At 40.8% G+C, this 14,565-nt stretch overlaps 1 protein-coding gene across 2 annotated transcripts in view; it reads left to right on the top strand.

Moving 5' to 3' along the window:
• Positions 1-1,764: 1,764 nt before the first annotated feature.
• Positions 1,765-14,565, top strand: part of rps6kl1 (ribosomal protein S6 kinase-like 1) — a 14,746-nt gene continuing 1,945 nt past the window's right edge. Inside the window, exons 1-12 of one of the 2 annotated variants that reach the window (XM_089004334.1) lie at positions 1,765-1,868; positions 1,946-2,001; positions 2,405-2,510; positions 2,997-3,177; positions 4,571-4,695; positions 5,394-5,486; positions 5,570-5,617; positions 8,085-8,217; positions 9,196-10,506; positions 10,580-10,669; positions 12,491-12,573; positions 13,766-13,861. In XM_089004334.1, the coding sequence (XP_088860460.1) occupies positions 3,042-3,177; positions 4,571-4,695; positions 5,394-5,486; positions 5,570-5,617; positions 8,085-8,217; positions 9,196-10,506; positions 10,580-10,669; positions 12,491-12,573; positions 13,766-13,861 (2,115 nt within the window). In that variant the 5' untranslated portion in view covers positions 1,765-1,868; positions 1,946-2,001; positions 2,405-2,510; positions 2,997-3,041. The remainder of the gene's footprint in view (positions 1,869-1,945; positions 2,002-2,404; positions 2,511-2,996; positions 3,178-4,570; positions 4,696-5,393; positions 5,487-5,569; positions 5,618-8,084; positions 8,218-9,195; positions 10,507-10,579; positions 10,670-12,490; positions 12,574-13,765; positions 13,862-14,565) is intronic. The other variant, XM_089004333.1, reaches the window with a different exon arrangement.

Here is a 14,565-nt window from a genome sequence, read left to right as displayed (position 1 = left end):
TCTGAGGTGTTTCATTGCATTCAATGAACTAATGAACGAACGAACCGACAAATGAACCAATGAATGAACAAACAAAAGAACGAATGAAAGACCTGGTGGGGCTAAGACGTTTTGAAAGGGCAGCTATTTTCCAAACTGGCAGTTACTGCTTTTGCTGTTAATCCCAGTTCCTGAACCATTAACCATTTCATGCATCATGTAACCCGATAACATAATACTGTAGTCTGTCCACTAAGTGTTCAAGAGCAACTACTTGGATACTGGCCAATGTGAAGGCCAACCAGTTAGATACACATTTCTGAAAAAAAAGACTTTCCTTCAATCACACACAGTGGCGGACCATCAAGGCCTGCAAAGCCTTCTCCGCTGGCCTAAAAATATCTGAATCACAGACTAATGTTAATTATATTTTGTCCATGAATTCTGATTAAATAATTCCAAATTGTCTTTCATTTTCCTTTCATTACTTTTCCACTGTTGTGCTGCTTCCAGACGTGTGTTTTCGGTTTAAGCATTTAACCAATCGCATGTCAGCCATTATTTGTTACCAGGGTCAGAAATCTACCTGGATGCCTTGACAATAAGTTCTGCGGGCCCTGTCACCTCAAATGTGTGGATCAAACCAATCCGATTTCGAGTTGGCAACCCAAAAGGGGTACCAGCGTCTTTTTGGGCAACGCCAAAGTTTTCTCAAACTATGATTGGCTAGTCACTAGTCAATCACAGTTTTTCGGAAACTGCTCTGATCACAAGCCACTAGTGACAAGAGCATACTGGCCAGAGCTAGCACACTGTATCGGTAGCGAGCGGCATAAGCCAATACATTGTGTTGATCTAATAATAGTTTTATTAACCCACAATGACCAAACTACGAGAAAAAAAATATTTGCTTGGAGATTTACTGTTAAAGCCATTTTCACGACGGACTTTTCAAGAAAAAATGGATATCATTAAGAAAGGTCAGTCAGTTGTTTCCTGTCTAATGGTACCCTCCAGTGGACTTGTAGTAAACCACACCACACTTTTTTCAGTCTGTATTCAGATATAGCACTACTAGCGATGAAATCCACGGCCCGCCACTGGAATAACATTATTATTGTTATTGTGTCATTAAAAGTGAATGACGCACATTAATTTCAAGACCAAAATCGCTAATAATCTTTCTCACAGTCATTTGCGAGCCAAGACAAAGCAATGCTCGAAAAATGATGAGATCAACAAACGCTAATCAATACTAAGCTTTTAGGTCCATCGACCAGACCCCTCCCATTTTGACTTTTGGGAAAAGCAGCTGCATCCTTCTTGTGACCACCCCCCCTTCTCCGCTGCGTGAGTCATACAAGGTTACCGTTGCCCCTCTGTAATCCTGCCCTCCCATGGGGGCGCAGGGGAGAAGGGTTGGGGCAGCCTTGTCCCATCTGGTACTAAGCACCCATCACTTTTTAATCTGAAAATGAGTCTTCCGTTCATAATGGATGGTCCATACATGAAGGAAATATACTATTTTACTATCCATACTTTGTACTGGATTATGCTGTTGTTGAAACCCAATACAATGTATGTACATTGTAAGTAAAAGAGTGGGAAAATGACAAGGCTTTCATTCAATGCACCCAAGAAAACAACACTGTCTCTTTAAATGAGACAGCATCCGGCATGATGAGAGTGGGGGAAGAGTGTGCTTGCGTGTGAAATTGTACCCGAACGTGTCATCATCCTCAGCAAATCGGAGGCCAGGCATGCAATTTCTCCTCCTCCTCTCCTCCTCGGAAGAGTGTGTTGTATGCTCGCTGATGCTGATGCTGCTTCGGCACAGTCGGCCTCATCACATCGTGTACTTTGTGTTTGTATGCAAATTGCGGTTGTTTGTACGTGGTGTTTGTTGTTGTTTTGTTTTTGACAAAGGCGAATGTTAAAGATCTTGGCTATGGTTCAATGCACGCAGAGCAGATGATGGCTGAGGAACTCCAAGATGATGATGTCGCCGCCTGCCATGAGGATGTGAGTGCTTGGCAAATTTATGAGAAAAAGAATGTCATATGTTACCAATATTATGTAATTGATTTTCAGATTCAATATTTCATTGATATCATTGGATTTTTTTATGACGAGGTCTACTTTTCCCCTAAATACAAACAGCAGGATTGCATGTATGAGTATAAAATACAAAACATTGTCAATGTGATTATATACAATGCTAAGGCTAAGTCATGTATGAGTATAAAATACAAAACATTGTCAATGTGGTTATATACAATGCTAAGGCTAAGTCTTCTTAATGCTTTTATGTTGAAATTTTGAAAATTAAAAATTGTTATGTCTCAAGGAATTGTTTTTGGGTATGTGTTTTTTTAACTTCCTGTCTGCAGAAATGAGAGTTAACTCTTTACTTCCTCTTTTCCAGTCGACCATCCTAAACTTTGAGGTCACTGGGGGAAGAACCATACAGAGCCCACCCGGTGACGCCTAGCAGAGATGTGTCCTGTTTTCCTTGAGACCAGGAAGCAGAGGTGAGCCTCCAGGACCCCCCTTCCCTACACAGACACGCATACCTAAATATATTTATCAGACTCATAAAAATATGATTTTAGGACCAATTTTTTTTTTTGCGGAGGCTGTAACTGCTATGATATGGGTAGTTGATGTAGCATCTTTTGCTAATGCTCATGCTGATATCACAATTTAAGAGTATAGTCACAGATGTGGATTCAGTTCGGTGCAGTTCGTTCAAATTCAAATGAGTTTGAAACACTTCCACACACACACAAACACACACACACACACACACACACACACACACACACACACACACACACACACACACACACACACACACACACACACACACACACACACACACACACACACGCACGTGCGCAAACACACTGTTTGTTATATTCACCTTTGATTCAACATCCACTTGCTGTTGTAAGGTTAAGGTGACAAAAAATAGTTAACACTGTCAATTACCGTTGACTAAAAAACTTCTCAATCAGCTCTCAGGCTCGACTGGACTTTGACGGGCCATAAAGCAGGTGAGGATGGCGAAGCGTGATTACTTGGTGGAGGCAGCCAAGCAGATTCGCATGGCTCTGGACAGCGAGGTCAACGAGGACTATGAGGCAGCTTTCAGTTATTACAAGAATGGGGTGGACTTACTGTTGAATGGTGTTCAATGTAAGTTCATTTCCATCCCGTATTATTCTTTGACAGTACTGTATTCCTTTATTATGTTAATATTTGTATTCACTAATTGATAGCATATCATCACAATGTGTCAGAAAGTGTCACAATGAGAAAGCTTGATATAAATAAAGCTGTATAGTATTGTATTGGGGTGGCCTGGTGTATTAGTGGTTACGCACATGTTCTCTCCTGGCCTGTGTGGGTTTTCTCCGGGTGCTGCGGTTTCCTCCCACATTCAAAAAACATGCATGGGAGGCTGATTGAACACGCCAAATTGTCCTGAGGTATGAGTGTGAGTACGGAGTACAGTGTGGTTTTTCAGCTTTGTGTGCCCTGTGATCGGCTGGCAACCGGTTCCGGGTGTCACCCGCCTACTGCCCGAAGACAGTTGGGATAGGCTCCAGCACCCCTTGCCCCTTCCCCCGACCCTCATGAGGATAAAACAGATCAGAAAATGAATGAATGAATGCATGACTGTTTTATTCCCTTTGCCTAGTTGCATTTGGTGGATGCATAACACAATTGGCACCCTAAAATATATTCTATTCTATGCGTCTTATAAGGCAGTGCACCCGATATATGAAGTTTAAACTCATTCACTGCCCATCACGAATTTATTCGGGAATTGAAAATATAACATAGAGCGCCATTCCTGAATTTTATCAGGTTTTGGTTTTTCTTGCAGGAGTGCTAATAAAGTGCTGGCCAGACTTTTTCGCAATGTTTTTTTCCCCTTCCACAAGGGGTAGCATTTCCCCTTTTAACCATGTTAGCGCTTTGTTCCAGCTTCAGCTGTTGTTAAAGCGCTATATAAACCAACATGTATGTATTACATTGTATTTTGGATGCCCATTTCAAGCTCATATAACTCCAGACCCATATAATTTAGGGATTAACACTTGTTTTCTGATGAAAGGAGAGAGTCTAAAGTTTCTTACACTGCATTGAATGTTTATGTAGTCGGAAAACTCAATATTCTGTGGGCCCTTCGAGTGTCAATGACAAAAACCCTGGCACTGGATTGGACTCATTTTTTGCACGTCTGGCAGTGAATGAGTTAAAATAGGCCATTCATTGAAGGTCCGCTTGATACTCCAAAGCGCCTTATATTGCGGAAAATACTGTATTCGCCTGCACATTTGCATTTCATCATATCATCAATCTTTGACCCTGTGGTACATTTTAAATAATATTGTGCAGGTCAAGACATGTGACAGGAACATGCATGCGACATTAAAAATGGGAAGTTAAAAATTACAACTCACACTGGAAAAAGACCAACAAGTTCATTGAGGACAGGCTTGTATTGTTCCTTTTATTTGACAAATCCGCGTAGTCACTGGCAATGCTCGATTTATGTCTGACATTGATGTGCGCCTTTCAGTGGACCCAAACAAAGAGCGTCGGGAGGCTGTGAAGAGGAAGACAACTCAGTACTTGAAGAGAGCTGAGGAAATCTTCATAACGCATTTGCAGGACAACCTCGGGAAAGGAAACTCTCATTTAGGGGTATGACTGAATATGTATTCCTGTTCTTATACTATCTTAGCCACACCCTCACGAGGAACTGGGCTTTGTCAAACACACATAACAATGTTTGACTCCACTGTCCAAACTGGATTAAACCGGTGTGCCAAAGACAAGGAAGACGGTAGCAAGAGAAGGTCATAGCGATACAACGCCTCAGCTCAATCTGATCATGTGTGCTAATGATAATCTGTCAATTGTTTTGAAAATACTGTAGTTTCCTTTTACTCACTGATTCTGCCACCGCCAGCTACCGTCTCTATCACAGGTGTCAAAGTCAAGGCCCGGGGGCCAAATCTGGTTCGCTACATCATTTTATTCGGCCCGCGAAAGCAAATGAAACTTATGAAATTCCATGATGCTTGGTAAAGTCCAAACCAAAATTCAATTTGTTCCGTGTAAACCATAATAACAGTCATTATTTTTGAAAACTAGTTATTAATAAAAAAATGTGTGGTCTAGAGGTAATATGTGGAGAGGATGAAACTGTCTAATGGCATTCCCAAAATCGTAACGGCCCCGAGAGGAAACCGTAACTTCAATGTGGACCGCGGCAAAAAAATGAGTTTGACACCCCAGCTCTTAATCATTGATGCAGCTTCATACATAACCCTTATGAACTACCAATGTGGCAAAGAATGTCAATGAAAGCTCGCTGCTATATTTCTTTGTATGACCAGGGTTACAGCAGTCTGAGATTCCGTCCAGTAAGACACTTGAGTTCTCCTATGGAGGATCTGGAGATGTGTAAGGTGGTAGGCATCAGTGATAAGGTAAACGAATCAACGTAACACGTAACCTCAAAATTATTGCAAACAAAACAATTTATATCTATATTTTTTTTCCTTGCATGTAGGTCCTTGTTGTCCAAAGCATGGTTAATAAAGAGACATTTGTAGTAAAGGTGGGTGTTTATTTTTGAATTGTGTGGTTTATCGGGGTTTGCTTTGGATTATGATCTTGAATTCTTTCTTTTTTTAACTGGTTTAAACCTTTCATTATTTCCTTCGTGAGGGCTTTTTGTCAGATTCTTGAGTGATCAGGTCATGACACGCTCTTATAAGTCAATGTTGAAGCTGATAAGGCTTCTTACGCTGTGAGGTTTTAAATATTTGGTGTTTTTTTGGATTAACTCTGAAACATCAGGAATCAAGAGTCATTCACTTTATTTTTTTGTGGACATCTTTTGACATTCTCCAGAATATTCTTGATTTCTGTCCGTGTTCTGTGTTTCCTCCTTTCATTCCTTCACCTCATAGTCACCACTGTAACTTTATTTTTTTTGCTGCAAAATACAGCATATTCAATCATTTTGGAAGAAAATGAAAACAACAACAACAACAACTCACTGGACTGATGTCAACTCAGCAGTGTTGCATTTTTCCAAAGACAAAAGTGAACGCAGCAAGGTTAATAAATAGCAATGGTGGGCCGTCAGGGCCTGCAACGCCTTCTGTGCTGGCCTAAAAATATCTGAATCACAGACTAATTTAAATTATATTTTTTCCATGAATTCTCATTGAATAATTCCAAATTGTCTTTTAGTTTCCTTTCATTACTTTCCCCGTGTTGTGCTGCTTCCATATGTGTGTTATTGTATTTAAGCATGTAACCAGTAACATTTCAGCCATCATTTATTACCAGGGTCAGAAATCTACCTGGCACGCTTCACAATCAATTCTGCAGGCAGTGGAGCAGAAAATATGTGTCGATGAATCTCTTGCTTTAACCAATCATAGTCATTCGCCAATCATAGTATCACGAGCCACTAGGTCAGGGGTCGGGAACCTTTTTGACCAAGAGAGCCATAAAAGTAAAATATTTAGAAATGTTTTTCAGTGAGAGCCACACACACACACGCACGAAAACACGGACGCACGCGCGGCCACTTTTCAACAAAATGTCAGAATGTAATATTTCAAATAACTTTGTGACAGTACTCACCGTTAACATGTTTTTACCATGAATGGTTTTCCGTTCCTCATGATTGGTAAAAATCCAGCCAACCGATAGGAATGAAAGTTAACTTGCCGGGTCCACAGGCGAAGTTACTGCTAGCTATATTGCACACGGCTCATTAGCTTCCATACTTGCTATCTGCAATATATTTCTCGCAGAAGTATATTGATGCTAACGTTAACATTGGGCTTGTTAAAATATCACTGACATTCGACTGTTTCATCGAATTTATTGTTTAATTGCAAATTAGCATTCAAGCTGGAGTGTACTCGTCATTTTTTTTTACTCGGGCTCATCTAAAGGGTCGTTTACCTGTTTCAACATGACGGCCAGTATCATGCAATCAAAATTGCGCTTTCCACCAACCGGGGTCAGTGTCGTCCAATCAAAATTGCGCTTTCCTCCAACTGTAGCCCCAAGAGAAAATGAACGGCGAAAAAGCGAGAATATGTATTTCATTTTATCGGCGAGCCACATGCAATCATCAAAAGAGCCATATATGGCTCGTGAGCCATAGGTTCCCGACCCCTGCACTCGGTGATAAGAGCATGTTGGCCAGAGCTAGCACTGTAACTGTAGTGACCTGCATAAGCAAATATATTCTTTTGTTGATTCAATATCGATTTTGTCAACCCACAATGGTTGAAGGAGGAGAAGAAATGGATTTAACGCTGGCGCATGTGGCTGCCGCTGCTTACCCACAGAAAATATATCCTGTGACTGTAAAGTGTCCTTGAGAGATTTGAAAGGTGCTTATAAATGAAATGTATTATTATTATATTATTATTATTATTATTATTATTATTATTATTACAGTAAAGTCTCGTTATATCGATATTCAAGGGAGTCCGAAAAAATATCGATATAACCGGGACTATCGATATATCCGACCCTGTTAGCATGTAATTTTCTCCTTGCGTGCATAGAAATAGTATCGATATAACCGGGACTATCGATATATCCGATATCGATATAACGAGACTTTACTGTATTATTATTATTATTATTATTATTTGGTTGCAAATATACTGTTAAATGACTTTTCAAGAATAGATGGACATCATAAAGAAAGGTTGGACAGGTCCAAAGCTAGCAAAAATAGCAATTTTTATGAGGTTGTCACGAATCCACACGTTTATAGTAAACATTCAAACAGTTTAATGACAGTATTTCTTAAGTTAAATCACAAGTTATTTCGAGCCAACGGCACCCTCTAGTGGATTGATTCAGACGGAGCACTACTGAAGGCCGAGGAGTGGCATGCACGGCCTATACCCCTGATAAATAATGACCAGTAGTGTGGGTTAAATGGAGAAGGAAACCAAATATTTATGACTTCCCAGGATGTTTTTAACAACAATAAATCATGTTTGCCCTTCAGTGCAGCTGCTGACTTCTCTATACTTTTACAGAGTCTCATGAAGTCTAGCTGGGAAAGCAGGGAGCAACCGACCATCATTCCTCAAGGAGTGCCGTACATGGTGAAGCTGCTGAGGTATTACGTCAGCGAGGACACGGTTTACCTCCATCTTGAACATGTTAAAGGTAAGAAAAAAAACACAACAACTGCGCCTTAAAGCGTTTTAGTTTACTTTGTTTAGTTAAATAAAAAATGTAATCAATCTGAATAGGTGAATTTGTGAACACCAAGGTTGATCATTGCTTCACACAGGATCTTTAAAGGACAACCGACGTCTCCGGACAACTTGTGTCCATAATTTGTAAAATGGCTTCAAATGACTTCTACTGAGCGTATTTTACAAAGATTCCACCGCATATAGCTATATTTTACGTTTTAAGACTCATGCTGAATATTCCGGAAGACTTGTTTTTGAATTGGTGACGAGTCCGTACGTGACGTCACTGAAGGAACGCCCCTGACCGAAAAAAAAAAAAGGACACATTGGCAGTCCTTCCATCACATCAATGCTTGTTTGGTCTGAAAACCTCGTGTTGCACCAGAAAGAGCCAGAAGAGGTCGTCCAATCTCCATATAAGGAATTTATCAGCCTGTGGAAACGGGCTGATTCATTCCGCACAGGAGGTCGGTGGCCATTTTCTGCCTCTTTTTGGGTGAGACATTTCCCCCCAATATTGCCTCAAAATGACACGGAATAAATTCTTTAATCGATTGGAAACATGCTTTCCTGCTTCCTTAATCGATTGCAAACATGCTTTCATCTTCAGAACTATTTGCATCATATTCATAACTGGATGTGTAACAAGAAAGCATATTCTCCGAATCTGAAGCCATTGTTTTGATTCTCCAGCAATGCAAGATGTCTTGGCGTGACGTCACGAACTGGGGGCGGGACTTTCTAAAAATGCCCAATTCACAGCTCAAATTTTTGCAGATTTTGGACAGTTTAAGTCATTTTTATTGGTGTTTTGCATTTGAATAAAAATATCATACTGTGTGTTTTGGGTATTTTAGATGCTATAAAACGTTTTTCTGATGTCAGTTAGGAAACAAAAAAGTGATATCGGTTGTCCTTTAAGTCCTATGCCTTTTTTCATCCCAAGGTGGGAGGCTATTCTCTAAACTTCAGAAGCTGAGGAAACAGAGAGCCAAGGAACACCCAGAATGCATCACACCCGGCCAACACAACAACAAGATGAAGAGCAGCTACACCTCACCCACAATCTGCATGGAGTATCAGCGCGACGTCAGTGTGGAAAGTGGTCACAAATTGAGTGACGAGAGCCCGGATGGGGATGATGCGAGATCTTGGGACGAGACCCAGCGGCGTCTGGACACCTGCGGGACTCACTCCTACATCGAGGAGACGGGCTGCCTGCAGAACTCCCGTTCGGCCGCATCCTTCTACAACAAGCTTGACCGTCTGACTTTGTTTTCTGGACCCGCCAGAACGCAGGACAGCGCTCGCATCCATCCACCAGCTCCTACTTTGTGCTTGCACTCCACTCAAACTCAGGATAAGCCCGCTCTTCCTTTGTCATGCGCTCGCGTTAGCCAAGCTCTGGATGTCATGTCGGAACTCGGTGACAGCCAAGCTGGAACTGGACTCATCGAGTGCAGCTCTGACTTTGAAGTCGCTTGGAAGGCGGCAGATCCAGCACTGAGAGGTGACCAAATAAACCCCTATGCAGTTCCTGAAGGTCTCTTGAACATGTCACTTCATTCAAAGCACACCTCGTGTATTAAAACAGATTCTCCAAACACTAAAAGTCATATTTCAAATTCTTCTCCGGCCATTTTACATCTTCCTCGCCATTGCCAAACACAAATTTGCGGAAGAGCATCTTGGGATGGACCAGGCTTTCAACAGGCATCAGTTTTAAGTGCGGCCGACGAGGTTACAAACTTGGAAGCGACACAGTCTGACACAGAACAACAAAATGGAGTGGTGGTACTCAGAAGCACAGACCAAGTTGTGTTCTCCGACCACAAGGAAGCGCAGACTACCCCAAAAAGCTCCTGGCCTTTCTCTGCAAGCGAAGTGTGTCCGGTGGATGTGAGAGACGGTGTGGAAGAAGCCTGTGAGCTGCTCAGTCCAGGAAATGCGGCCCAACCTTCAAGTTGCTACTCCTCTTCCCCTCATGTGATGGGAACCCCAAAAAGGAATGAAGGCTCACCAGCGAATATGGAATGGCAAGGAGATGAACAGATGATTGAGGTGGATGGATGGTGCCACGTACCTCGTTTACCGCTAAAATCCTCCGAGAAGCCCAGCTGTCAAACCTGCTGGGGCCTCCCAGAATCTGAGGTGCGGGTATGGGGCGCCCAGATCCTGCTGGCTCTGGAGAGCCTTCATCAACAGGGCGTCATATGCCGGGATCTTAACCCCAGAAACGTTCTGCTGACCAGCAATGGTGAGTGTCACGCAGAGGATAGCGCGCAAGAAATTGGATTTGGTTCAAAATGTATCGCTTTATGTTGACACAGGAAAGGCATGCTTGACATTTTTTGGACAATGGAGTGAAGTTCAATCGGAAATTAACTGTGATGCCATGGAACAGATGTACTGTGCGCCAGGTAACACTCAACCTCTTGTCTTGTTCTGGACACATGTGGACAAAATTATTAGAACCCCTCAAAAACCGCTATAAAAATATCAACTTATTCACTGCCATTCCCAAATTTATTTCACAATTGAAAATATGACGTGGAGCGCCATATCCAAATGTGTGCTAATAAAGTGCTGGTCAGACCACTGGCAATGTTTTTTCCTTCCCATGAGGGGGCAGCATTTACCTTTTGTTCATCCGCCCCCACTTGCACCTCACATAAACCTGACCCATATAACTTGGGAATTAACAATTTTTTTCTGATAAAAGAAGATAGTCTAAGGTTTCTTGCGCTGCATTAAATGTTTATGTAGTCCTAAAACTCAATATTCTGTAGGTCCTGAAATTTGAGTGAAAATGACAACCACTGTGGTCACATTTTTGCACATCTGGCAGTGAATGAGTTAATGTGATGAAAATAATATAATTAAAATTCAACATTGCTGTTGATTTAGGGGTCAAGAGAATTATAATGGGACAATTTTGACTTTTTAGATCAAGGGCCACATTGTAGTTACGGTTTCCTTTTGGGAAGCTGTTATGAATCTGAGAAATCCATTAGAATGTTTAATCCCCATCCACATATTACATATAGAGGGCACAACACATTAAAGAATAACTCGTTTTCAAATTTGAAGTAAAAAATAATAACTGTTATTGTGGTTTACATGGGACAATGTGAAATTTTGCTTCGGACTTATGCAAGCATCATGGCACATGACATGCTTGATTTGCTTTCGCGGGGCGAATAAAATAATGTGATGGGCCAGATTTGGCCCCTCGGCCTTGACCTTGACACTTGTGTTTTAGATTAACTCATGAAATAGGCCTGTACATGAAGTGACAGTACGCCTACAAATGCAAATAATTTGACCATATGGACATGTTCAACCAAGCTGTTTCCTCTAATTAGCATCTTCGGGCTTGTGATCATTCGGATGTACTTTTTCAAGGACGGCAACTATTGTTATGGTGCTGGTGGGTGATATGATGTGTTAACACACTCACCATGGATCAGATGAAGTTGTCTCAAGACATTCTGGCAAGGCACGAAGTAATACCTTATTCTCATTGATGAACTCATTCACTGCCATTCACAAATTTATTCAGGAATTGAAAATATAATGTAGAGCGCCATTCCCAAATGTTTTCAGTTTTTTTTACATGCTTGGGTGCCGATAAAGTGCTGGCCATGGCAATTTTTTTCCACAAGCATTTGCCCTTTTTCCATGTCAGCGCTTTGTTCCATCTTCAGCTGTTGTTAAAGCGCTATATAAACCAATATGTATGTATGTATTGCATTGTATTTTGGACAGCCACCCTCATTTCAAGCTCATATAACTCCAGACCAATATAATTTAGAAATTAACTCTTTTTTATGATGAAAGGAGAGAGTCTAAGGTTTCTTACACTGCATTGAAGTTTTATCTAGTCCTAAAACTCAATATTCTGTGGGATTTCTCTGGAATTCAAGTGACAATGAAAGAAAAGTGACAATGAAAAAAAACCTAGCACTGGAGTGGGCACATTTTTGCATGTCTAGCAGTGAATGAGTTTAATATTGATGTTCCACTATTTGCCTTTTTTTAAATTTTGTATTGATGAAGAGGAACCTTATTAATATGTTCATTTCTTTTATACTGTTCTGTTCATTTCTTGGACACATTTTTGCAGTCAATGAGTTAAACTTCATTGTATTTTTATTTATTACCATTATGGGTACCAAGAAGTTTCTTCACGTGTCTGGAGGTATTCATTATATAAAGTGAAAGGCTGAATTTGTCACTAGAAATTGGCGGAGTGTCCAGAGTCACAGAAGCTTGCGATTGGTGGAGTCTTGGGGCACTGTTGTTTGAGCTTCTCATAGGAATGGTAAGCGAACTCTCACAAGTATTTGAAGATGCAATCTAACCTTGATAGATGAACTTAACTTGAGCCTTTCCAAAACTTTGTGCACAAATCTTCATACAAGGAACGGAAATGACGTTTTTGTCTTTGTAATCATATTCGAGTGTGTTTGTACCTTAAAGGACAACCGACGTCACTTTTTTGTTTCTTAACTGACATCAGAAAAACGTTTTATAGCATCTAAAATACCCAAAACGCACAGTATGATATTTTTAGTCAAATGCAAAACACCAATAAAAATGACTTAAAGTGTCCAAAATCTGCAAAAAATTGAGCTGCGAATTGGTCATTTTCAGAAAGTCCCGCCCCCAATTCGTGACGTCACGCCATACGTCTTGCATTGCTTGTGAATCAAAACAATGGCTTCAGATTCGGGGAATATGCTTTCTTGTTCCACATCCAGTTATGAATATGATTCAAATAGTTCTGAAGAGGAAAGCATACATGTTTGGAATCGATTAAAGAATTTATTTGTGCCATTATGAGGCAACATTGGGAGGAATTTTCCAACCCAAAAAAAGAGGCATAAAATGGCGACCTCCTGTGGCCACCTCCGTTTCCACAGGCTGACGAATTCCTTATATGGCGCTTGGACGTCCTCTTCTGGCCTTCTGGCGGCTTTTGGGTGCAACAGGAGGTCCCCAGACCAAACAAGTACAGCAAAATACATTGACGTGATGGAAGGACTGCTATAATGCGTCTTTTTTACGGTCAGGGGCAGTCCTTTAGCTACGTCACGTATGGACTCGTCACCAACTCAAAAACAAGACTTCGCGAGTCTTAAAACGTAAAGTCAAAGTCAAAAAGTCAAAGTCAGCTTTATTGTCAAATATGCTAATATGTATGCCATACAGCATAGATGAAATTACTGTCCTCTCGGACCCAGCATACAAGGCACTTATAATTACTTTAACAAACATAATAAACATGAAAACGGCAATTTAAAATATAGCTATATGTGGTTGAATCTTTGTAAAATACGCTCAGTAGAAGTCATTTGAAGCCATTTTACAAATTATGGACACAACTTGTCCGGAGACGTCGGTTGTTGTTTAAGTGTGTCATCAATAGTCACATACAAATTGATCTTCAAATTGTACATATAGATTGCGCTTTATAATTTCATGCGCATTCTTGCTGCACTCTGTGCTTTCAGCCACTATGGCAGCTCCACCCAACAGGAATCAACTCACACACTCAGCTGCTCATTCCCGACCACCTGAGCACCACTGCTGCATCACTGCTTCATGAGGTTTGCAACACACCTTTATTTTGTGGTTGAAATCATGTCGAGAAGCCAAATGTAGCAAAATGTACATTCAAACCGTATTAGCCCACCAGGCATATAATCACACCATGGTGCACCACCAAGCAAAAATACAAAAAAAAAAAAAAAGAATACTTGAGGAAAATAAACCTAAAATGGGAATTAATCTATATACATAAACTTAATTTGGCCATTAAACGTATGAGTCCAAGCAACTTTTTCTTAGTCTACTTTGACGAGGAATATGTTGTTTTTGTTGTGCATGCATGTGAGTTTTGATTGGATTGTATTGGATTAGCCTTTAATAGTCTCGCAGTGGAGACATTCACATTTTACAGCAGCAAAGTTATGGAAAGAAGCGAAAAGGAAAGGAAGAAGTAGAAAAACAAAACAGGAGCTGCTGTAAAGGCAGCCACTCTCGCGGCACCGTCTTGAAGTCAAAAGAACAAAAAACAAAATAATATGACAACGCAAAGACACAGTAATTCACTCTTAAGCACTTTCTGCACCGTCTTTGTTGTATAAATCAGTTCCAGATGAAAGAGGAGAGGATCAAAGCATCCTTTTCACCAGTGGATCAGGGACGTCATGGTGAAATGTGCACGTCTGCTACAAGCTAAATGTTGAAGGCAAACACGAAGCTGTAGCATCCGTTGACAAAAGAGATTGTCTCACATCTCCTGACCCAC

This window comes from Hippocampus bargibanti, linkage group LG09 (assembly GCF_051943395.1).
Source record: "Hippocampus bargibanti isolate YZ-2025 linkage group LG09, ASM5194339v1, whole genome shotgun sequence".
NCBI lineage: Eukaryota > Metazoa > Chordata > Actinopteri > Syngnathiformes > Syngnathidae > Hippocampus > Hippocampus bargibanti.
This window is presented reverse-complemented; position numbering and strand designations above follow the sequence as displayed.